This window comes from Mercenaria mercenaria, chromosome 1 (genome assembly GCF_021730395.1).
Source record: "Mercenaria mercenaria strain notata chromosome 1, MADL_Memer_1, whole genome shotgun sequence".
Taxonomy (NCBI): Eukaryota; Metazoa; Mollusca; class Bivalvia; order Venerida; family Veneridae; genus Mercenaria; species Mercenaria mercenaria.
This window is the reverse complement of record NC_069361.1, coordinates 114044667-114068617: the sequence shown is the minus strand read 5'-3', so window position 1 is coordinate 114068617 and position 23951 is coordinate 114044667. Positions and strand designations below refer to the sequence as shown.

The 23951-nt window shown below is 36.6% G+C and overlaps 2 protein-coding genes across 2 annotated transcripts; both read right to left on the bottom strand.

The window, feature by feature from the left end:
• Window positions 1–244: 244 nt before the first annotated feature.
• LOC123545281 (uncharacterized) lies at window positions 245–3460 on the bottom strand. Its single transcript, XM_045331624.2, has 3 exons — window positions 2877–3460; window positions 1805–1850; window positions 245–1412 (listed from the first exon to the last, which is right to left on the bottom strand). The coding sequence occupies exons 1-3, from the start codon at window positions 3308–3310 to the stop codon at window positions 1245–1247; spliced, it is 648 nt and encodes a 215-aa protein (XP_045187559.1). The 5' UTR covers window positions 3311–3460; the 3' UTR covers window positions 245–1244.
• A 13034-nt stretch (window positions 3461–16494) lies between these two features.
• Window positions 16495–23711, bottom strand: LOC123525341 (uncharacterized). Its single transcript, XM_053521262.1, has 2 exons — window positions 22994–23711; window positions 16495–16987 (listed from the first exon to the last, which is right to left on the bottom strand). The coding sequence occupies exons 1-2, from the start codon at window positions 23440–23442 to the stop codon at window positions 16909–16911; spliced, it is 528 nt and encodes a 175-aa protein (XP_053377237.1). The 5' UTR covers window positions 23443–23711; the 3' UTR covers window positions 16495–16908.
• Window positions 23712–23951: the final 240 nt, after the last annotated feature.

The window sequence follows — 23951 nt, the reverse complement described above, 5'->3', positions numbered from 1 at the left end:
CACTTTTTCGAAAGAAAATCATGGACTTTCTGTCTTCTTACCGTACACCCACAGCAAAACACCGGCCTTCTTACCGTTCACTGGGTACATTTTTGAACGCGTGTTTTTGAAGAAATATGCCGTTTTCACGGAAGTGGCTGATATACACGTTTTGTCTATGTACATAGTCTATGTGTACTTCATAGACTGACAAAACTCGCGCAAGAAAGGAATGAAACAATCGAAAAACGAGTCTGTCCTCCCTTAGATTTATTTTCTGTTGTTTTATTGAATTAAGCATACTGAGGAAAGTAATGGACGAGAAATAGAAAGGCGTAGCCTTTATATGTTCACTTTTAAATCAACACTGATATCGTTATTGAAAATATATCTTTTAAAACGTTCTCAAAGACAAATCTGGCCTAGAATTAAGACAATGACAACTGTTTCAATATTCTTCTTCTGCATGTAATTATAATCTGTAGGTAAATGTCTCTTAAACAAAGTGCAATACTGCTTATACTATAACACTCTTGAAAAAAAACTGACTTATTATCCGCTCCCTTTCAAAATATCAAAGCCTGGAATCAAGTCTCGGACATTATAAACTGTTTCAAATGACTAAACAGCAGCAATCTGAAAATCATAATTAAATATCATGACGCTGTTCTGTTATTTCTTCACTGATACTGGCAGCAAAGGTCATTTTTTTCTGTACAGTATTTTCTCATCATGCGTATCTTTTCATTTTCCAATAAAAAGAAACCTATTAAATATTCAAAAGAGAACGCTAGAGAAAACTGATAATGTTCTAGCTGGACTGAAATTAATTTAATCCAAGGCAAAGATTTATACATTTATCTCTATGAAAAACAAAATAAGTTGATTCTCATCGCAATATGATCTAGAAGCATAGAACGGTACAAAAGATAAAAGGTAAGGGTAAATTTCCCCGAAACACAGAGCACCTCAAACACAGCTTTAGAGCCATGCATCGCAAAGTAGACTCGCAACAAAATGAAACTGTTACGGAAAAATATAATTGACGGGTTGGTTGCTTCAAATATCCAGTAACAACAAAATCATTTTAATTATATGCAAAATACAAAAAGTGTTCGTGTGTGTGCGAGGGTGCAGGGTGGTGGGGGGGATAAGGGGTAGATAAAATCATGGACGTTAGTGGAAATGCAAACTACCGTCCACGCCCTGTAGCCCCGGCTAGAGCTGCCATACTGCATACTGTTTCCAATAATTTTATCTTGACATCATTCTTCCATTTGCTTGACAGAATGACCAGAATGATTAGTTTCGACAGTTATGTTTTGTTTCTTTTGTTTGGAATTTTCTTCAGGCGACGAACTCACTTTTGCAGCATTGCTTGAATTTGATTCGTTGCAATTTTCCAAATTACTAGACTCTTCTGAATCACGATGCTAAAGAAATTGCAACAAATTGTTATCAATACAAAATCACACAGTTATACATAGAGGTTATTTATGTATAGATTTTTGCGGCGTGCAGTATATTTATTTTGTGCTGTTTAGCCTCAAGTGAACCAGGAAACCAGGAAAAACTTGTCTGACATGACTACCAGATACGACTTGTTTTATAATAATGCGAAAGTTCTCTTGCACTTAACATGAATCAATCTAAAAGGTATGAACATTTTTGACAGAAATGAATAGATACATGTTAATTAAAGTCATGTAATACTTTTGTTTGTTTACAATTTCTTTAAAAAGTGACATTCCATTTTTTTCGAAATCATCTCAAAGAATACGTGCTACAATACTAGATGAGGACAAACGCACTCTAGTTTACTAACCTGATAAGGGTGGATGATTCTTTTTCTCTTTACTAGCACAACTACACTGAAATATTAATCAGAAATATACGGAACTTATAACGTTAATATTGGCTGTTGAATGTTGATATTTCAAACGTATATTATATGGGATTTTGTGTGACTTTTGTGTTTGTTTAAATTTCATGACAATATCGAAAATACATATTTATATGTATATCTTTGCGAACTTGTATGACTGTCTTAAATCTTTAGTTTATACGTAATTTATTTTAGGTCGATTGTGAAGCAAGTTCTACAACTTATATTAATCACTCTCGACACCTCATTCCTGATGGAATCCATCGCCACGAGGGTATGAGAGAAGAGAAGCCAGTTTCCCTTTTAATGCTGAGCGTCAAGCAAGGGAGTCACTGGTACCTTTTTTCACGTGTTTGGTATGACGCGGTCTGAGATCGAACCCACGACCTCCCGCACTCGAAGCGGACGCTCTACCACTAGGCTATCGAGGCGTTAATCTTTATCATACCTGACATACCTAAATGGTTTAAAGTCTGTTATCAAAACTTTTAAGTTGTTATCTTCTGTTGTTTTTTTTTTTTTTTTTTTGGCAGGCAGTTTCAACTACATTTGTAGTTTGGTCATTAACAGAATACTAGTATCTGAGTTTACATGGAAGCAGAGTAACGTCTTCAATATGAAGCAACTGCTAGATATTGTACTATTTATTTGAACTGTCAAAACATGTTACCGGCTTTCGTTATATTCTGTTCACGCATTTATAAGATTAACATGAAAGCCAGAAACATGTTTTGACAGTTCAAATAAATAGTTCAACATAACTGTAAATATTTAATAAGTGATTCGTTTGACTTTGTTTTCTTTATATTTGAATTGCTATCATAACACTTTTTTTTCATTATGTGAGTGAATTTTTGTAATCTGTTCGTTTTAAACTGAATACCATTTACGCCTCTAAAATAGAATTACAACTTACATACATAAAAAAATAAGCTCTGGTTGCACGATGTATAAAAATATTCTTTACTTATTTCAAATAGTTTTACTAAAATTGTTTTTGTACTTTACTTACATGATCATGAGAAATATGATTATCGCACACAACACACTCACAATAATGCCCAAACACATAGGGCCGCATATAATGGAACTCGTATGTGGACACGACCCAAATGATGGCGTATGGCTTGTAGAAGATAAGAAGCTAACAGACTGTCCAGTTGTGCCTACATCTGAATCTGAAATCCTACTAACGGCAGAATAGTCTGACACTGAAGTGGACAATGTTGCTGTTGATGTTTTTAGAGAATAATTTTTGTCTACATCAATGTCGTCATATCCACATCTCCTGGTAATTTTGCAAACTTCTACTTGACTCAGATTTTGACTGAAAACGTGAGCAAGGAACTCATCGTAGGTCATCATGGGTGGTGGACAAGGCGCACACAGTAGCGGATCCTGGATTCTTCCACCAGATGAACATTTACACACTTGATAAAATTCCATAATTTCGCTTCATGGAAATACATATGGAAAGAAATTTTTGTTGTTGTCTCCTGTCTCCTGTGTTAATATTCAAAAGTCATGGCTTGTTTTTAAGTTTTGTTAAAGCAAATACCAGCTGTGCCCAGATAAAAGACCAACGGAGGCTATTAGTATGAGATAGCAAAACAAACCCAATATTTTTATCAGCTGATAATGAGACCTCGATGACTGTCAACATTGAAATACAACAGCATGTGATAACATGATCATGATTTATCTAACACGTAATCAAGGCCTTCGAGTGGTTTATCGTCTGATTTATCACGGTTCAGAGTTCAGATGCGTAGGAATTGAACAACGAGGGCGTTAGCCCGAGTTGTTAAATAGTGAAGCACCTGAACGATGAACCGTGGTAAAGTAGACGATAAATCACAAGAAGGCCTTGATTGTTTTCATTCTGACATGCTCATTGACATTTTTTAATAAATATTATGCTGGACTTCATTTAACCGAGGAGTAATGTATCGGACGTCATGCGGCAATTTGACGTCATAATTGACGTCATAATGCTCCCTTAGCCGTTGTTTATCGCAGAATATACAGAGCTTGATTTCCTTCTTTGTTTAAATGGAAATCAAATCGAGTCAAGTTCGAATGTTTTATTGTAATAAATCATTAATAGGTGGGCCGGTGGTCTAGTGGTAACGCGCATGACTGCCAACCCAGAGGTCCGGGGTTCGAATCCCGGTCCAGGAACTGGAAATTTCTGAGATGCTCTTGAGAGTCTCCCAGCTAAGAGGCCTGTACTGGTTCTTCCCAAGAAAGACGGCTTCGCGTGTATCGGTGCTATACACCGGGCACGTTAAAGAACCAGACTGTCTATTCGCAAAGAGCTAGGCTAAGTTAGCCGGACACGTCTGTATCTAAAAACGTTCTCTCTGTCTGTTCTGGGGGCTTTGGGCTATATTCATAGACAATACTTCAACACCACTCATTGAGTACACTCAAATAAATTGCCTAACGGTCACGTCTTTACTCAGGAAAGATTCGATTTGTATTCATAAAGATGAGTGACAGTCGAGTCGACTCCTAAGAGTGCGTGAATGTTGAGGGAGGTCTTGGGGACCCTTAAGTGTTTCTCAAGGTTTCATAATATAGGTTAAGTTGATAAATTTACAGTATATAATCAATTAGAAGGTAAGATAACAGTGTCATATATGGATTTTAAGCCGAGATTCATATGTGTGCAAGTTTGTTTGTTTGTTTGTTTTTTGTTGTTTTTTTTTAAATATTATGCTCTTTTCAATACATGTTGCTGAGGACGAGAAAAACACAAAAAGACCAAACAAATTAAAAGACAGTAAACTGATTCAAATGGTTAAAATAGATAAAGGAAATCAAGTATACGTTTACGAAGCATAATCTAACGGGGCTCGTCAGTCACTCTAAAAAAAAACACATTGTAGTAACAAATATTCCCTTAAATTATTGTCATAAACAAAACCTATATTCATTACATCTAATTGTTTAAATGACAGTGGAAACATTTACTTTATAAAAAAACGTTGTTTTTCCCCCTTTAAAAAAAAAAAAACTCGTGTATTTTTAAGTATAAATTTCATTCTACTTATGCTGATGAGTAGACTGACTGACTGACAGACGAACGAACGGACGAAAGCACGTTTTGTAAAACAAATAGACGAGCGAATGGAAAAACATAGAGACAAGCAATAAGATGACAACTTCCGACTACAAAAATGATGATAGCACTTTTGCATACCTTTGATGCTATTGTCAAATAAACCGTTATAATCCGCTAAATCTATTGTGTACAATGAAACCATTACTTGAGCTGTCCTTCCGAAAGTTAAGATTGAGTGGAATTTATGAATATGACATTCGGACTCCACTCACACTCCCGCAAGGTCTACTCGAGGTCCACTTGAATGATACTTACCCAAGTTTGAGTCAAGTGTGAGTTTGAGTGACGACTATGAATATGGCCCTTTATCTCACTCTGTCCCTCTAGTCAGATCGCTCTGTGTCTGTACTAGTAGAGGATGAATTTCGCGCCCTGTGTGGCTGCGTTTGCTATATGTAAAGCGCCTTTGAACGGGTTTATCATGAAAAGGACGCTATATAAGATCTTGTATAATAATAATAATTAAACTACGCCAAATAAAATGTTTAAGGCATAGTTCAGTTATTTTTAAGGTAAGATCAAAAATAATTTGCTATAGTGAAGTGTGCACATTCATAAGATGAGAAATGAAACACTGAAATTGGTTATTATGGTTTATGATTTACACAATATTCGTAAACCTATGTTTAAAAGCACATGGCCCAGAGGACCTAAAAGTCACTTTATAAAAAGCTGGCATCTGACCAGAAAGAAAATGCCACTGTACATGCTATACCATACCTCTAGGTATGCTGTCATGAACGGGAAACCATAATAACAAATTTCAGTGGTGCATTTCTCACCTTAAACGCGCAGTTCGATAAATGGGTATTATGCATATTCGACACGTTATTTACCTCCCATCGGTTACATTACTTTGATATTTCTTATCGCAGAGACACTCCGCATATTTTAATGACTACGTCAACGTTACAAAAAAAAAAAAAAAAAAAAAAAAAAAAAAAACTTAGATGAACTTCTCTGCTGTAGTTCCGGTCTAGCTACACATGTACGTTATGTGTATATGCAACATAATTGTGCAATGTAAACAATACAAATGTGTAATACTATATGATTTCAAATTCAAAATCATTTCTAAGATGACTTTCATTTATCATTTCGATTTTTATTGTATAACCATGTATATTTTACATTTTTGTAATTTTTTTACATTTCGCCTAACATCTGCACTAGGCCGTGTCGTCTAGACCGGAATTTAACCAGATTTTTTTTCTGTATTGTAGATGAAAGCATAAAATAAGTGCAGCCTGTCTATGTGATATGAAATGACACGACCATGGTTCTAAAAGTGTACCTATGTGTAAGGTATAACATGTACAGTGGCATTTTCTCTCTTGTCTGTTGCCAGTGACCTTATTCTTTAAATTTTACTTTAACGAAGAAAATGATATATGTCAATAAATAGATATGACAGACATTCTATGTATATGTATATGATTCTATCAGCAAGAGCACACGCGCGATATACATGTATTTGTTAATTAGTGGATGACACCATCAATTTAATCATATCCTTCGCTAATATAACTTGAAAACATTATCGTGTGTTTCTTTGCCGTTGCTACATTGTCAGACAAAAGCAGCACAACTCATTTTGAGAAACTTGAAGAAGATATGTTAGCAATCAATAAAAATATGCAGATAATGTGTTCCAGGCATTGAAATAGAACTGAATTATTTATTTATTACATATTTCTCTAATACATTCATCACTAGAAAACTATAACACTAGCTAGTTTGACTGTTAGTTAGTTAGTTGTAGTTGAATAGTTGCAACTGATGGACTGGAGGAAGGAACTGTTTTTGTTAGAATGTTGTCAATAAACAGTCATTACTAGAGTTAGAAATGTAGTCTCAGATTGTTTGGTGTTGATCATTTTGAGAACAAGTATCTTTTTGCAGTAAATGGGGCGGAACCAATCATACGACATAGACTCTTTGATATTAGATGTACTTTGCCGTTAGCTGCCAGAGACGGCAAACTGTACCCTCAACAAAAGCCATAAGTAACGATTTCTACAAAAAGTGAATTTGTAAGGTAAATTCCAAAACACCTTCTTGAAAGGTTAAATAACATGAAAATAATAGAAACAGTTAAAAACCACAGGTCGCACAAGACGACATTATTGAAAATGTTGTAGGCTCGGTTTTATTTACTCTATTCACGGACGGTAGTGATATTTCAAGCTACAGTCAACGCCCTCTAGCCCCGGGCGGGGCAGTACTAAACATTTACACATGTAACAAGTACCATATGGCGGTATGCACAGAACCTTCACGGAACCCTCAATGATACACAGAGTACAAATCTGTGTATGGTCCCCTGTTAAGATAATGGGTTTGTCCTAAAGGAAAAAATGGCAGTCTCCATCTGTTCCTGTGTGTAGATAAAATCGTGTCCGTATTTGTATTAAGTACGTATTATAACGATTATTGTACGCAGGAAATATAACCTCCATTGTTACATGACTGCAGTTATTTCTTTCTAGTTATTTTGCCTTCGATTGATATTCACAGGTACATTATAATGGTTTCAATTTATGAGAAACGAGGCAAGTTTTAACCCTTAGTCTGCGGGCGGCAAGTGGCAGTACAGACTAAGATCACTAAGTTTAACGATCTGTATTTATGATATTCTAAGTTTGTAAATTGTATCTTTGTATATGATATATAATTATGCCTGTCCCCATCTAAACCCACATCCCGTTTGAAAGAAAAAATGAGTCATGTTATTACATGTATGTAATCTGACATTAATTAAAGTAGTTGTTGTTGTTGTTGTTCGCTATTCATTCAGTAAATTTTAATCCCCTTCCAATAATAATTGTAATTTGACTTACCCGAAGAACCATCAACACGATTTCACAAACCGGTATTAACAACATACAGTCAAATAATGTTTTCAAAGTGTTCGTCAAACGTATAAGAAAAACAGTATTTTTATTATAATTCATAGGAAATCATTGAATGAACATACACATTTCTATTCTTCCATTTAAACAAAATTTTGAAACACAATGCTAATTTCTACGAAACACTTCTAAACGGTTGTTTTTTCAGTGTAAATCATGAACTGATGTCATGAGTTTCCTAATATGTTGAGAAAGTGGTCACATACGGTTGTTTGATTGATAATCTTTCAAACGTTATTGCATGATGCACAAAGTCAGTCAATGTATATAATATGAGCCGCGCCATGAGAAAACCAACATAGTGGGTTTGCGACCAGCATGGATCCAGACCAGCCTGCGCATCCGCGCAGTCTGGTCAGGATCCATGCTGTTCGCTTTAAAAGTCTACTGCAATTAGGGAAACCGTTAGCGACTAGCATGGATCCTGACCAGACTGCGCGGATGCGCAGGCTGGTCTGGATCCATGCTGGTCGCAAACCCACTATGTTGGTTTTCCCATGGCATGGCTCATTTACTTTACGAAAAGCTGCACACACAAACGTTTGCATTTCTGTCTGCCACCGTTAGTCGCCGTTTGCTAGTTGACAATTTCAGAGTAGCAAACAACTGGTTTGAATAAACAAAGTAATATAAATATGAATTTGCGATTTGAGTAATTTCCATTTTGGTATGAAATACAATGGTTGCATTTGAAAAACACGCGAAAACCTTCGAGGCATTTAGCCAATGCAGTTCACACCCAAATTCACTAAATTTATTCTTTGTGAAAAGCTGAATCGATATTTCATTCAATAAACAATCAGCTGCAGTTTTTTCTAAACTTGTTTTTTATTTATCTAAAGTAGATTTATTCTACACAAGCAACAAGATCAAGATCTGTAAAGTCTAGATAGGTCAATTGGAAAGTCTCAAAATATTATGATAGAGGCAATATGCACGTATTGGGAAAACGATAAATAACAAAGAAAACATATTATCTAAAGAGCAATTATCTAAATGTGAAAAATGTGCACATTATTTTAGTCAAAAGACTGAGCCAAGAGACTGACCAACTGAGCCTGAAATGCATGTCCGTTAAAAATGAAACCGTTTGGATTTAAATTAGACTTAATTAAAACTTTCATCGGACAAATGAAGTCCCTAATTCCGTCGTCTATTTGCATTCAAAGCAAAGTTGAGCGTTGCACAAGGTTTCCACATTCACCATCTTCTGTTCTGTTTAACTTGTCAGAATTATATACCAGGTTTATTCGCACCAGTTTCGTCTTCAAGATCACATTCATCAATTCTGTAATTAGACCATGTGTCCAATTTATCTTTCTTTTGACCCGCTGATGTAAAAGCTGTTTCTCTACATGCTCTAGTGTTTTGAACATGCGACGTGGATTCAGATTTATTGATTGTACCTCCATGAGCACACGTTGTTGCCATGGCTTGACTTGTTTGTAGTGCGTGCTCTGGCTCAGTGATGACCGGGCTCTGGAATTAAATGTATGCATGAAATAGAAAAAGTAGAAAACTCACTAAGTAGCCAATTACAACACTAATGTAATTGTTGCAAGCTCGGTTTGACTGTGCCTGTTCAAGGGTGGTGTATGGTCAGCAGTTGAAATAATGGACTAAGTCTTAACGAGAAAACTATAGAAAGAACTAAAAAAACACAAGAATTTAGAGGTGGAATCAAAGGTTATGAAGTCAGAAAGAGTCAAGAGCAAGATTAAAAGGAGACACAATATCAAAAGGATGATTAAACAATACCTAAAACTATGGAAGCGGGAATATTAGAACCACCCAAAAACCGTTCAACGAAAGAAGCTAAATAATATCACTAACAGAACGTTAAATGTTGATCTTAAGATATCGAAATTTAACAGCTCTGACTGATTGTACGACATGGCATTTTACGGCTGCCACAAGGCACAAACAACGCAGCTGCGTCAATAAAACAGAAAAAGTGGAATCTCTCGCAGAACGCATAAACATGTTTCAGGCACGATTTCAACATATTTGTGGTCCCTTCAATGTCACTTTTAAATGAAAAATGACCAAGCTCATTCTGTTTGGATTTAAGTCGGCGCATCTATATTTACATGCTTACGGCTGATAACTTTCACTGAGTAAAGGTCCTTTGATTTACATAACATTTTATTGAACTTCTACGGATCAATGTATTTGCATAACTATCCGAGTTTGCGCTTAAACCGGTCTTAAGGGAGACAGGGAGGCGTGAGGAAGGTTGAACGTGACATTACTGGTCATGAACAAACCAGTTCAAATCGAGACATGCCATTATTTTGCAGTGTATGCTCAATTCAAAGGATATTCGTATGATTTTTGTTAAATGTCATTACCACAGTCTTCAAGTGTGATGTGGCCAAAAAATATCCTCGTAACTTAATACTGGGATTATGGAGGCCATGACGGAATTCTACCTTTCTACAGTAGCCGTTGTTTGCTGAGGGCTGTCGGACTCATGTATAGACTCAGAAACAAGGTTTCGTTTTTACTTTTTTTCCAATGGATATAATTATATATTTTATTACACGCGCTTGAAAAAAAAAATGAATTTACTTAAAGGCTAGATTTTTGCGTAAATGATTTTTCTTTAAAATTGAAGTTTGGTCATATTATGAACATTAGAATAAGAGGTCTTGTTTCTAAATTATCTTTAAAATGCCAAACCAAGAAAAAAAAGAAGCCCGTGTCGGAATTCGAAGCCGGGCCGCCACGGCAATTGCTGTTAAAATAAGTCAAAACAACTCATTGTTACGTGTTTCCATAACATATAGTCTGTCAGTAATTTTCAAAAATTTCTTAAGAAATATAGCATTAATGTCCTTATATCTGTTTTCTCATCGTTTTTGCGAGCTGGTGGTCAGTGCCTTTAGATTTACAAAAATGATAACAACCTATATTTTCGCGATACCTTGAACTCGCTTTCTTTAAAAGAAAAAAATACAATAACTTTACGATAAATTCTGCTTACCCAAGTTCTTCTCTCTCTTCGTCTTCTTATAAACACCAACAGGCTAAAATTTGAATAACAATAAATATAGTGTTTATTTTACTATGTGAACTGGCTTGAACCTGTCAACATCTTAGTACCTGTATTGTTTGCTACTTGTTTAATAATAAATTGATACTTGTGTTCATAAAGTGTAACATATTGTAAAATTTGCGTACACTTTTTACAATTACTTCAATGAATTATTCTTTGGAAGTATCAATATACATTAGCTTTATATTTTGATCCACAACTGATTTATTTCTTTTTGACGTATTTACAAGCTTTGTAATTTTTAGCCAGTTTAATCATGCCTAATGAATTAATAAGAAGCCAAATGTAATCACAAAATGCACTTACACGATGAAAAGAATGACAATTACAGGACAGACCACGCTGAAAGTGATTGTAAGGGTATTAGAAGAACTTGTTTCTGGATATGCTGTCTGTTCTGTAGAGGAGGTAGATCTATACACTGAAAACACTGTAGAATGACTAGATGAGGCTCCGGTAGTAACTGGCATCCTGCTTACTGTAGAAGAATCAATCACTTTGGAATAGCTAGTAGCTGGAGTATAAAAAACGGTTGTTTCTTTAGTAGTAACTGGTACCCTTTCGACAATAGAAAAGTCAACAGCTGTAGAATAGTTACTAATTGGAATAGAAAAGGCGGTAGCTGCTTCAGTAGCTACTGGAATCGTGCTGTCAACAGAAGTGTCAATCATTGTAGAATAGTCCGTAACAGGAGTAGAAAAGGTAGTTGCTGCTTCAGTAGTTATTGGTATCGTGCTGTCAACAGAAGAGTCAATCATTGTAGAATAGTCCGTAACAGGAGTAGAAAAGGTTGTTGCTGCTTCAGTAGTTACTGGTATCGTGCTGTCAACAGAAGAGTCAATCATTGTAGAATAGTCCGTAACGGGAGTAGAAACGGTGGTGGTTGATGCTTCAATAGCTACTGGTATCGTGCTGTCAACAGAAGAGTCAATCATTGTAGAATAGTCCGTAAGGGGAGTAGAAACGGTGGTAGTTGCTGCTTCAATAGCTACTGGTATCGTGCTGTCAACAGAAGAGTCAAACACTGTAGAATAGTCCGTAACTGGAGTAGAAACGGTGGTGGTTGATGCTTCAATAGCTACTGGTATCGTGCTGTCAACAGAAGAGTCAATCACTGTAGAATAGTCCGTAACTGGAGTAGAAAAGGTTGTTGCTGTTTCAGTAGTTTCTGGTACCGTGCTGACAACAGAAGAGTCAATCACTGTAGAATAGTCCATAACTGGAGTAGAAAAGGTGGTCGCTGCTTCAGTAGTTACTGATATCGTGCTGAGAACAGAAGAGTCAATCACTGTAGAATAGTCCGTAACTGGAGTAGAAACGGTGGTGGTTGATGCTTCAATAGCTACTGGTATCGTGCTGTCAACAGAAGAGTCAATCACTGTAGAATAGTCCGTAACTAGAGTAGAAAATGTTGTTGCTGTTTCAGTAGTTACTGGTACCGTGCTGACAACAGAAGAGCCAATAACTGTAGAATAGTCCGTAACTCGAGTAGAAAAGGTTGTTGCTGTTTCAGTAGTTTCTGGTACCGTGCTGACAACAGAAGAGTCAATCACTGTAGAATAGTCCGTAACTGGAGTAGAAAAGGTTGTTGCTGTTTCAGTAGTTACTAGTATCGGGCTGTCAACAGAAGTGTCAATCATTGTAGAATAGTCCGTAACTCGAGTAGAAAAGGTTGTTGCTGTTTCAGTAGTTACTGGTACCGTGCTGACAACAGAAGAGTCAATCACTGTAGAATAGTCCGAAACTGGAGTAGAAAACGCGGTGGCTGCTTCAGTAGTTACTGGTATCTTGCTGTCAACAGAAGAGTCAATCGCTGTAGAACAGTCCGTAACTGGAGTAGAAAAGGCGGTCGCTGCTTCAGTAGTTACTGGTATCGTGCTGACAACAGAAGAGTCAATCACTCTAGAATAGTCCATACCTGGAGTAGAAAAGGCGGTTGCTGCTCCAGTAGTTACTGGCATCGTGCTGACAACAGAAGAGTCAATCACTGTAGAATAGTCCATAACTGGAGTAGGAAAGGCGGTTGCTGCTTCAGTAGTTACTGGAATCGTGCTGACAACAGAAGAGTCAATCATTGTAGAATAGTCCGTAACTGGGGTAGAAAAGGCGGTCGCTGCTTCAGTAGTTACTGGCATCGTGCTGACAACAGAAGAGTCAATCACTGTAGAATAGTCCGTAACTGGAGTAGAAAAGGCGGTCGCTGCTTCAGTAGTTACTGGCATCGTGCTGACAACAGAAGAGTCAATCACTGTAGAATAGTCCATAACTGGAGTAGAAAACGTGGTCGCTGCTTCAGTAGTTACTGGCATCGTGCTGACAACAGAAGAGTCAATCACTGTAGAATAGTCCATAACTGGAGTAGAAAACGTGGTCGCTGCTTCAGTAGTTACTGGCATCGTGCTGACAACAGAAGAGTCAATCACTGTAGAATAGTCCGTAGCTGGAGTAGAAAAGGCGGTCGCCTCTTCAGTAGTTACTGGCATCGTGCTGACAACAGAAGAGTCAATCACTGTAGAATAGTCCATAACTGGAGTAGAAAACGTGGTCGCTGCTTCAGTAGTTACTGGCATCGTGCTGACAACAGAAGAGTCAATCACTGTAGAATAGTCCGTAACTGGAGTAGAAAACGTGGTCGCTGCTTCAGTAGTTACTGGTACCGTGCTGACAACAGAAGAGTCAATCACTGTAGAATAGTCCGTAACTGGAGTAGAAAACGTGGTCGCTGCTTCAGTAGTTACTGGCATCGTGCTGACAACAGAAGAGTCAATCACTGTAGAATAGTCCGTAGCTGGAGTAGAAAAGGCGGTCGCCTCTTCAGTAGTTACTGGCATCGTGCTGACAACAGAAGAGTCAATCACTCTAGAATGGTCCGTAGCTGAAGTAGAAAAGGTGGTCGCTGCTTCAGTAGTTACTGGTATCGTGCTGAGAACAGAAGAGTCAATCACTGTAGAATAGTCCGTAACTGGAGTAGAAAAGGTGGTCGCTGCTTCAGTAGTTACTGGTATCGTGCTGAGAACAGAAGAGTCAATCACTGTAGAATAGTCCATAACTGGAGTAGAAAAGGTGGTCGCTGCTTCAGTAGTTACTGATATCGTGCTGAGAACAGAAGAGTCAATCACTGTAGAATAGTCCATAACTGGAGTAGAAAAGGTGGTCGCTGCTTCAGTAGTTACTGATATCGTGCTGAGAACAGAAGAGTCAATCACTCTAGAATAGTCCGTAACTGGGGTAGAAAAGGCGGTCGCTGCTTCAGTAGTTACTGGTATCTTGCTGACAACAGAAGAGTCAATCATTGTAGAATAGTCCGTAACTGAAGTAGAAAAGGTGGTCGCTGCTTCAGTAGTTACTGGTATCTTGCTGACAACAGAAGAGTCAATCATTGTAGAATAGTCCGTAGCTGAAGTAGAAAACGTGGTCGCTGCTTCAGTAGTTACTGGCATCGTGCTGACAACAGAAGAGTCAATCATTGTAGAATAGTCCATAACTGGAGTAGAAAAGGTGGTCGCTGCTTCAGTAGTTACTGGCATCGTGTTGACAACAGAAGAGTCAATCATTGTAGAATAGTCCGTAACTGAAGTAGAAAAGGTGGTCGCTGCTTCAGTAGTTACTGGCATCGTGTTGACAACAGAAGAGTCAATCACTCTAGAATAGTCCGTAACTGGGGTAGAAAAGGCGGTCGCTGCTTCAGTAGTTACTGGTATCTTGCTGACAACAGAAGAGTCAATCATTGTAGAATAGTCCGTAACTGAAGTAGAAAAGGTGGTCGCTGCTTCAGTAGTTACTGGTATCTTGCTGACAACAGAAGAGTCAATCATTGTAGAATAGTCCGTAGCTGAAGTAGAAAACGTGGTCGCTGCTTCAGTAGTTACTGGCATCGTGCTGACAACAGAAGAGTCAATCACTGTAGAATAGTCCATAACTGGAGTAGAAAAGGCGGTCGCTGCTTCAGTAGTTACTGGCATCGTGTTGACAACAGAAGAGTCAATCACTGTAGGAAAGTCCGTAACTGGAGTAGAAAAGGTGGTCGCTGCTTCAGTAGTTACTGGTATCGTGCTGACAACAGAAGAGTCAATCACTGTAGAACAGTCCGTAACTGGATAAGAAAAGATTGTTGCTGTAGTAGTGGTTGCTTCAATAATAACTGGTAACCTGCTAACTGTAGAATAGACAATATCTGTAAAGGAGTCCGTGACTGGAGCATAAAAGACGGTTATTCCTTCATTAGTTTCAGGTATCCTGATAACTGAAGAATGGTCATTAACAGGAAAAGCAAGTACGCTTATTTTGGACGTCAAGGAACAACTTCCATCCTCATCAATGTCATTTGGTCGACATCTCCTTGTAATGTTGCACACTTCTAGATGACTTAGATTTCGACTGAGCACGTGTTCACGAAATTCACTGTAGTTTAGCATGGGTGGTGGACAAGGTGCAAAATTTAATAATTCCTGGACTGTTCTATAAGTAGATGGTTTACATACCCTGTAATGTTCCATACTTGGTGTCATTTAAATCAAAATCAGAAATTGTAATATATCCTATATACCATGATCGTTCCTCTGGTTCATATATTAACGTATCTTTCAAAAGTGTTCGGAAACTAAAGTCAGCAGAGTAATTTATAGTGGGCAACTTTTCATAAGCCTTTGTTTTAATTCTACGAAACTTATAATAAGCATCCGCAAGATCCGGCAATGCAAATCACTTGGAGGAAAAACTTTAACCTGTAAATAGGATATAATTTTTATCCACCATTTTTCACGGTATTTTAAATACTAGTGCTTGTGTCGACCAATGATACATCAAACACACTATTTCCATTTAAACAACTTCTGTATGACATTATCGACACTATTCAGTGTACATGTATATTTTTGCGTACTTGTATGAAGGTCTTAAATCTTTCAAATATTGAACATGGTATAAAATCTGTCCTCAAAGAGATGGTGAGCGTACTGAAATTGTTATAGTCAGCCGTTTTGTTGTCGGCTCATAAATGATAATTCTTAAAACATCTTAGTTACGAAGGAATCAACACATTGGCTTGGCAATTTAGCATGCTGCTTCATAAATTAATTATATCAAATAACTGTTCGTAATGAAGGTTTTTTTTCCACTATATTCAAATTAATATCATGCATGTTTTTTATTATTAAATGCAGTACTAGTAATCAAGTTTCTTTAAACTGAATGTAATTCACGCCCTTAAAATAGAACTACAATACATCCCTTAAGTTCCCGTTACACGTTGTAGTAATATTTCATGAAAAGTATTATACATAAAAGCACATACAACAATCGCAATAATTATTAAACACATGGAGCCACATGTAATAGAACTGGTATGACGGTACGAGACAAACGACGATGCATGATCTGTAGGCTAATAGTTATTCGGTCGGAATAATCAGAAATTGGAGCGGAAAGTATTATTGTTGTTGTTGTTGTTGTTGTTGTTTTAGAGAACTATTGCAAACTGCTGCATGACACAGGTTTTGTATTAGGACTCGTATTAAGTATTAAGAAAATCGAGTAATGTTTATATATCATTTTATTTCTTTTATGACATTAATCCCATTTTTCACAATGTGTTTGCTAAATGCGCATACATTTTCACTTTTTATTCTCCCAGTGCCTGAATTGCATTTTCATTAAGTTTTAAAGCTGCTTTCTGTTTAGATCATGTTGATACCACTTCTATATGTATTGTTCGAACTGTCGTCCTTTCGCTTTCAAAGCCAGGTCGAGAGTTGCTGCTGATCATGGTCATTGAGGTTAACACAGCCGTCAACCACACTATTGTCGAAATTTGTAGGATGTTCTAAACTAGGTTTATTCGCTGTTTCGTTTTCCAGATTACATTTGTCATCATTTTTGATATTTGACTCAAAATTATCTTTTCTTTGAACGGCTGATGAAATATATGTTACGTCGCATGCTGAATTAGTTATAGCTCCATGATGAGACCTTGTTTCCATGTTTTGACTAGTTTGCATCGAATGCTGTTCTTGAGTGAAGCCCGGGCACTATAATTAAAATATATGTACATTGTAGAATACTTGAAAATTAATTTATGTTACATGTGTACCTCATCATAATTATTAAAATTATGTTACTTTTTTGTCGTCTGTCTGTCTGTCCGTCCGTCCGTATGTTCGTCCTCTCGTATTTAGCTTGTCCGTTAATCCTCTTGTCAGATATCAATGAAAACATTGTAGGAGTGATGCGTAGGAATCTTCATGTTATATAGGTATCATCCCTGCTATCCTAGATTGAAATGAAATTTGATAGGAATGGCCAGTGTTGTGTCCAGTTTTTGCATATATTACGGGTTTCACATTTTTTATTGTTATGACCACTTGATTATCTAATATAAAAGCCAAATAGAGATTCTTGTCTACGTTTCTTTGCCAGATTTCAAAGAAATTTCACAAAAGAAATTGGTATATGGTCATGTCAGTTTAATAAAAAAAAAAATAGGCCTTCTTCTATATTTGATATTTCTATACAGGAATGGTCGGTATCGGATCTAGAAGCGCATAAATTACAACTTTTACGGTTGAATGTGTTAAAAACATATTTTGCATTTTGCTGTTTACGTAGTTTATAGATTCATCAAATAAAACCAAGGAAAAGGTACTTGTTCTTTTAATATATGCTCCATATTATGTTGACTGGTCCCGAAAAAAACACATGAAAACATGAGAAGGTATCATTTCAACATATCGTCACAGTTTTATGGATATCTACAAAAATGTATATTTATAAGAGTAATAACATCATAGTCATTTGATTAAACGTGGAAGTAGTTTTTCTGGGTCACATGTTTCGGTTGCTTAGTAAGACAGACAACTGTTGAATTCTTTAGCTGACTCGACCCAATACCCTTTTAAATCACATTATAAATCATTTTTCAAAACATTCAATTCAGTTTACATTTGCAACCCTCATTTCATCAGTTTTTAACAATTGCTTTTTATGGGAATGCTTTTTTTTATTCTATCACTTTCAAAACGCTTTACAGCTGTATTATGAATAGACGCTTTAAAATATTAACAAGACTGCGTAATTGCCTTAAGTCGTAGCTGAATAACCTGCTAATTTTGTTAATTCCGACAACTCCATTAAATCAGCGACTGCTTCACCCTCGTTTTGTACAAATTAACCTGCTAAAGTCTATACATTTATAACGCATTTTGCAGTGCAACTCTGTAAAGTACTAAAACAATTTGCTGGTAGGAGTAAAACATCTGACACGCTTTTGAAAAGAGGAATTCAGTTCTTTTGTTAGTTTTCAATGCAAGATCTGCCATCCAGCTGGCTTACGGAAGGTTGGTGGTTCTACCCAGGTGCCCGCTCGTGAAGAGTCTTCCTCCACATTTAATCTGGAAAGTCACCATATGACCTATAATTGTGTTGGTGCGACGTTAAATTCAACAAAAACAAAAATCATATGTAAATGCGTACGTTAAAAAGTACTCGTGCATGCATCTTAAAGGGATTAGATTAAAACTTTTCAAACAGTCTGAGACATTAAACGAGCCCGAACGGTGTTGAATTATATCAAATTTCAGCATGAAGAAAAAAAATAGATATATGCCAATTAAGCGTTTTATGCTTCCAAAGGATCTTGTCATAGATTTTATTACAAGTGCTTGAAAAGAAACCGTTTGACTACATGTTGCGTCTAACTGGATCTACAACATCTAGTTTAGAATAAAGCTGAAAGTAAAGGAAGTGCTTATTGCCTATAGTTTCGAAGTACCTATCTACGCCCACCCACCCCTCCACCCCCATCTCCTGTATATCTTTGTAAACCTATGATGCTATCATTGAAACATAAAAGAAATTTCTTGGTAGTTAAAGTTTGCAAGCTAAATGGAAATTCAGCTGTAAAAGACCTGTATTTTCGTTCAAAATTACAGTCATGATTATTTCAATTTTACACCTGTAGATTTTATATAACAACATTGATTTTACAGCTGTAGATTTCAATTTACAGCTATAAAACGATTGTAAAAAGGTCGAATTATGCAAATGAGATACAGCTGTAAAAAAACTTACAGTTGTAAAAATGAAAAAAGTTACAGCTGTAAATATGCCTAAAAGTTACAGCTGTAGAAATATAACAGGTGTTGAAAATGAGGGCATTATTTTAAGGGACGAAAGCAGAACTACAAAAAGTTTTAGGAAGAATTGGGATTCTCTAGAAAGGGTAGCAATTAATACACAAATGGCAAATTAATGATCTAGTAATAAAGAACATTGTCACAATATCAACTATGTTTCTAGTATAGCAATTGCAATAATAAAGTGTAGGATACAAAGTAGAAACTATATATCCTTTCCGCAGCCTTCACGTAATAAAACGTATTAGCGTCTGATGGCCCTTTCACGCTTCCGTAGAAACAACATTTATTACACGAAACTTATTTTGAAAATATTTCTGAAATGTCTCGGTCTGCAGCTCTCAAATACGGTAATATCTTACATCTGAGGCATAAACTGACACTCTCAGACAACATCAAAAATGACATTTTGAGTGATTTGATGAGGTTCCAAAATTATCAATGTACCCTTGGTCCGTTACGGACCCCTGTGGGATTTGTGTTTATCCAGAGCTCAAATATTTTTCATAGATTAAAAGCTGACATGCTGTACTAAAGCCCAGGTAATTTCAATTCGTAATAAAGTGCTGAAAATTGGCTCCCCAATAGCAAAAAAAAAAAAAAAAGAAGAAGTCCACGCGCATACATTTAGACGGGGTGATCCCTGCGCGTGACCCCTGACTGTCTACGAATCAAAATGCGGCTTTCGTTTTCAAGTTTAGCACTTCTACTTTCATTTTATTTACTTCCGGAAATAGCTGAAGGTCGAGTGACGTCATTTTCTGTGTTGTCAAAAACATACATATGCCTGGCGAGATTGCATAAATATGTGCTGGCCGTCCTAAGGTTATACAGTTCGTTTATATGGGCCAACCGTGTTGTTGCACTTCTAAAATATACTGGCCCGGTTTATAGGTTGGTCAGGGCCACAGATATGTGGTGTATTTTGCCATCAAAATATTTTTATAAAATGCTTCTTCCCCTTCCGTTTGCATCCGTCCATGTTTACAAACACGTTTGTTTATTTTATGGGCTGTATGCATCATTTCTTGTTTATAACACTTTCTATGTCATGAAGACGTGACAATCTTGTAATTATACCCTTTAAATTTTCAAATAAAGACTAAATTGTTAATGCATGTGCTTACACATGTCCTTTTACAACTGTATGAGATAATTAAACATTTGCACTTACTCCATTCCATAATGGCTAAAATTCCAATATTTTAGATTATGTGGTGTCTCTGTGATTTTCAGATATATCCCGCCAAAATGCATTAAAGATGGCTGACAGTACTCATTTTTCTCTCCAAAAAAGTTACAGCTGAAATTTTGATACATGATCATATTACAGCTGTAACTTTCAGCTAAAATTTTTACAGCTCTATTTTTGAGACCTGCATGTTTTACACCCGTAATTTTCAACTCTGTTTCTGGTAATTCTACACTTACAGGTCTTTTACAGCTGTAATTTCAAAATACAGGTCTTTTACAGACGTTTTACAGCTGTAAAGCAGGTCCTATTTTCGTACAGGTGTCGCTCGAACATTGACGATTGCCATTTTCCGGTTTGCTATGTGTAAGAAAAGTCTTTAATAGATAGACAAAATTACAATTCTTACCCAATGTCTTCTCCGTCTTCGTCTTTTAATGAATACCAACACGCTAAAACATGAATTACAAAAAGATGTAGTAATCAGTTAATACAAATTGACCTGATTTAATAGTCCTTACAGCATATTGTATTGCCAAAATAAATGAAGACTGATATTTCTCTTATCCTTTTAAACAACCTTATGACTGGGTATTTACAATAGTAATCATGATATGTATTGTAATGTTGATGAATTCATTGATACATTTACAACATTTTGCTGTAAACACATTAAAAAGACTTTTACCTCACATAGGCACGAAGTGCTAACGGTGAGTTCTTTTAAATTTTCTAAGGTCAACTATTGCTATAATATCTAAGTAATGGTTAATTATTAGTCAAAACTGACAATAAGATCCAGAGATATGGCTTTTTCCTCCTTCTCACTCCCCCTATTGCCCCCTCCTTTCCCCTTGCATTTGCGCTAATTTTTGCATCCCCTCCCCTTTTACTTTGATTTAGTTTTCGTGGCTCCCCTTTATTTTGGCTGCAGGAATCCTAAGGCGAAACAAGATTGTTCTTTCCTGCTTTTATGGGTGCGTTTGTGTGCTTGTGAGTCTAAAACTGTGCCCTACTGTTTTCTCGTATCTTACTTGTTCGTTTTTCTATGTTATTTAGTTGGATGTGGTCGTGTGTTTATCTTTGGTACACGAGTGTCTGCGCTACTGTGGTTTACGTTGTAGTGTGACTGTTATTAAGGACCGTAGCATTCATCCTTGTTCTACTTTCCCCTCTACCCCCACCCCACCACCATTTTACTCCTTACCACTTCCTTCCCCTCTATCTATATTTGGCATAAATTGATATGTACTTGTTAGATGTTTGAAGCAACCCGTCTGTAATATTTTCCATTACAGCTTCTTTTTGTTTTGGGCCTACTTTACAAATGCACAGAGCACCAAAAACACAGCCCCAGAGCCACGCATTTACATAGTAGGCCCACAACAAAAAGAAGCTGCAATGGAAAAATATTTCAGACGGGTTGCTTCAAACATCCAACAACATATTAATATAAGTTAAATATTGATAAAGAGGAAGGAAATGGGGTCGGGGATGGTGGAGGAATCCGAAGGGGAAAGTTGAACAAGGACAAATATACAAGGGAATGCCATGTTCTTTAAAAACAGTCGCACTAAAACGTAAACCACAATAGCGCAGACACTCATGTACCAAAGACAAACACTCAACGACGATCAACTGAATAACATAGAAAAACGAACAAGCAACACATAAGAAAACATTAGTGCACCGTTATAGACTCACAAGCTTACAAACGCACCCACACAAGTAGGAAAAATCAATCAAGTACCGTCTTGGGATTCGGCTGCCAAAATAAAGAGTAGCCACGAAAACTTACTAAAAGTAAAGGGGATGGGATGCAAAAAGTAGCGTAAATGCAAGGGAAAGGAGAGGGCAAAAGGGGGGAGTAGGGCGGAAGAAAAACGCTTACAACAAACAAGAAAACATACGCAACACACAATACAAGACAGACAAAACAACCTGTTGAAAATAGGGGCACCGCCTTGGAACGGTCAGTAACCTAAATAAAAAACCTATCTTCAACAAGTTGAACAACACAATGTAAATTAAAAAAAAAACCGCTGAGAAAGGCTCTAACATTAGTGCAAAAATAACAGATAAATAAAGCAAAACAAAAAATTAAAGTAAATTTAAAGTACAATTACATCAATGTACTCAACAACTTGTCTGAAGTCAGAGCAACAAGAGCCTAACTTTTAAGGGCACGACTAAGAAAACTGTAAGACAAAAATCAACTCCCTCCGTCCGTTGTATGTCGGATTTAGGAGAAAAGCATCATGGAGTCCTACACTTTATTAGTCATCGCACCATCAAATAGGAAAGCGTAGCAATTAACTGTAGAGGGAAGTCTTACATCCTGATGAATCATCGCCGTCTTGTATACTGTGCTAAATAAATTTGTTGCTATCTGTTTTGCTATCTGTTGGACTAAATGTTGCATATACTTGAGAACAGTCAATTTGATGATTTTTTTTCTGTGGAAGTATCAAAAGTATATAGCTTTTAAATACTTCTTCAGTTATTGTTGTAACAAGGTCGGATGCGTTGTGGATTTGATTGGCTTGGTTTCTGGCTTCGACTAAAATTATTGTTATATTTTTCGCTGACTTTATCGATTTTATGCATTAGATTATCCACAGTTGGTTTATTTCTTTTGAACTAAGTCACAAATATAACAAAAATCAACTAATTTACTCAGTACCTATAATTATTCACAAAAAAATACTTACACGATGAAAAGGGCGACAATGGCAATCGGACAGATCACACTGACGATGATTTTTGCAATATTAGAAGAGCTTGTAGGAGGATATGTTGTCTGTTCTGTAGAGAATGTAGAGCTATACATTGAATAATCCGTAGCATGACTAAGTGTGACTTCCGTAGTTGTTGGTGTCCTACTAACATTGGTAGTAGCAGAGTCAGTGACTGGAGTGGACAATACGGTTGTCGTTGACATTCTTGAGCTACAGTTTTCATCCGCATCAATGTCACCTGGAAGACATCTCCTTGTAATGTTGCAAATTTCTACATGACTTAGATTTCGACTGAGCGCGTGTTCACGAAATTCACTGTAGTTAAGCATGGGTGGTGGACAAGGTGCGAAATTCAATAAATCCTGGACTGTTCTATAAGTAGATGGTTTACATATCCTGTAACGTTCCATACTTGGTGTCATTTAGAACATAACAATAAACTGTACTATCTCCCTTATGTGTACTCTCTCCCTCTCTCTCTATAGATGCACAGTATTTTTGTCTACTAACATATCTTACAAATGCACTTTACTTTTAAAGTAATATGATAAGCATATGTCATTGTTTAAATTCTACAAAATTTAGGACAATGTAGATCATCAAGATAACATAAAAGATGCAAAATATCGCATGATTTTAATATCCGTCGTATTCCATTGTATTTTAAATACACTGTCGATAACAAATGAAATATGAAACGAAACACACTATCTTAATAATATTTGTATGATAAAATGATATCATATTGGACGATTACCATCTGTTATGTAAAGGTACATGTAAACGCACATGTCCACAAAAATAAAGGGTCGAAGGTTTATTATCAGGAAATGTCATTTGTGCTATTTAGAGCTGAGTGAATATTAAACGCTAAGGTTCAAATACGCCCTTCAAAGAATTTATACTTATTTAGATAGTACTGTAACAGCTT

Coding starts and splice junctions, on each gene's coding strand:
- LOC123545281 (XM_045331624.2), bottom strand. CDS start 3,310: ATGGAATTTTATCAAGTGTGTAAATGTTCATCTGGTGGAAGAATCCAG. Junction 1,851..2,876: donor ATCATATTTCTCATGATCAT/GTAAGTAAAGTA, acceptor TTAATATTTCAG/TGTAGTTGTGCTAGTAAAGA. Junction 1,413..1,804: donor GAATCATCCACCCTTATCAG/GTTAGTAAACTA, acceptor CAATTTCTTTAG/CATCGTGATTCAGAAGAGTC.
- LOC123525341 (XM_053521262.1), bottom strand. CDS start 23,442: ATGACACCAAGTATGGAACGTTACAGGATATGTAAACCATCTACTTAT. Junction 16,988..22,993: donor ATTGTCGCCCTTTTCATCGT/GTAAGTATTTTT, acceptor TTTTAATTATAG/TGCCCGGGCTTCACTCAAGA.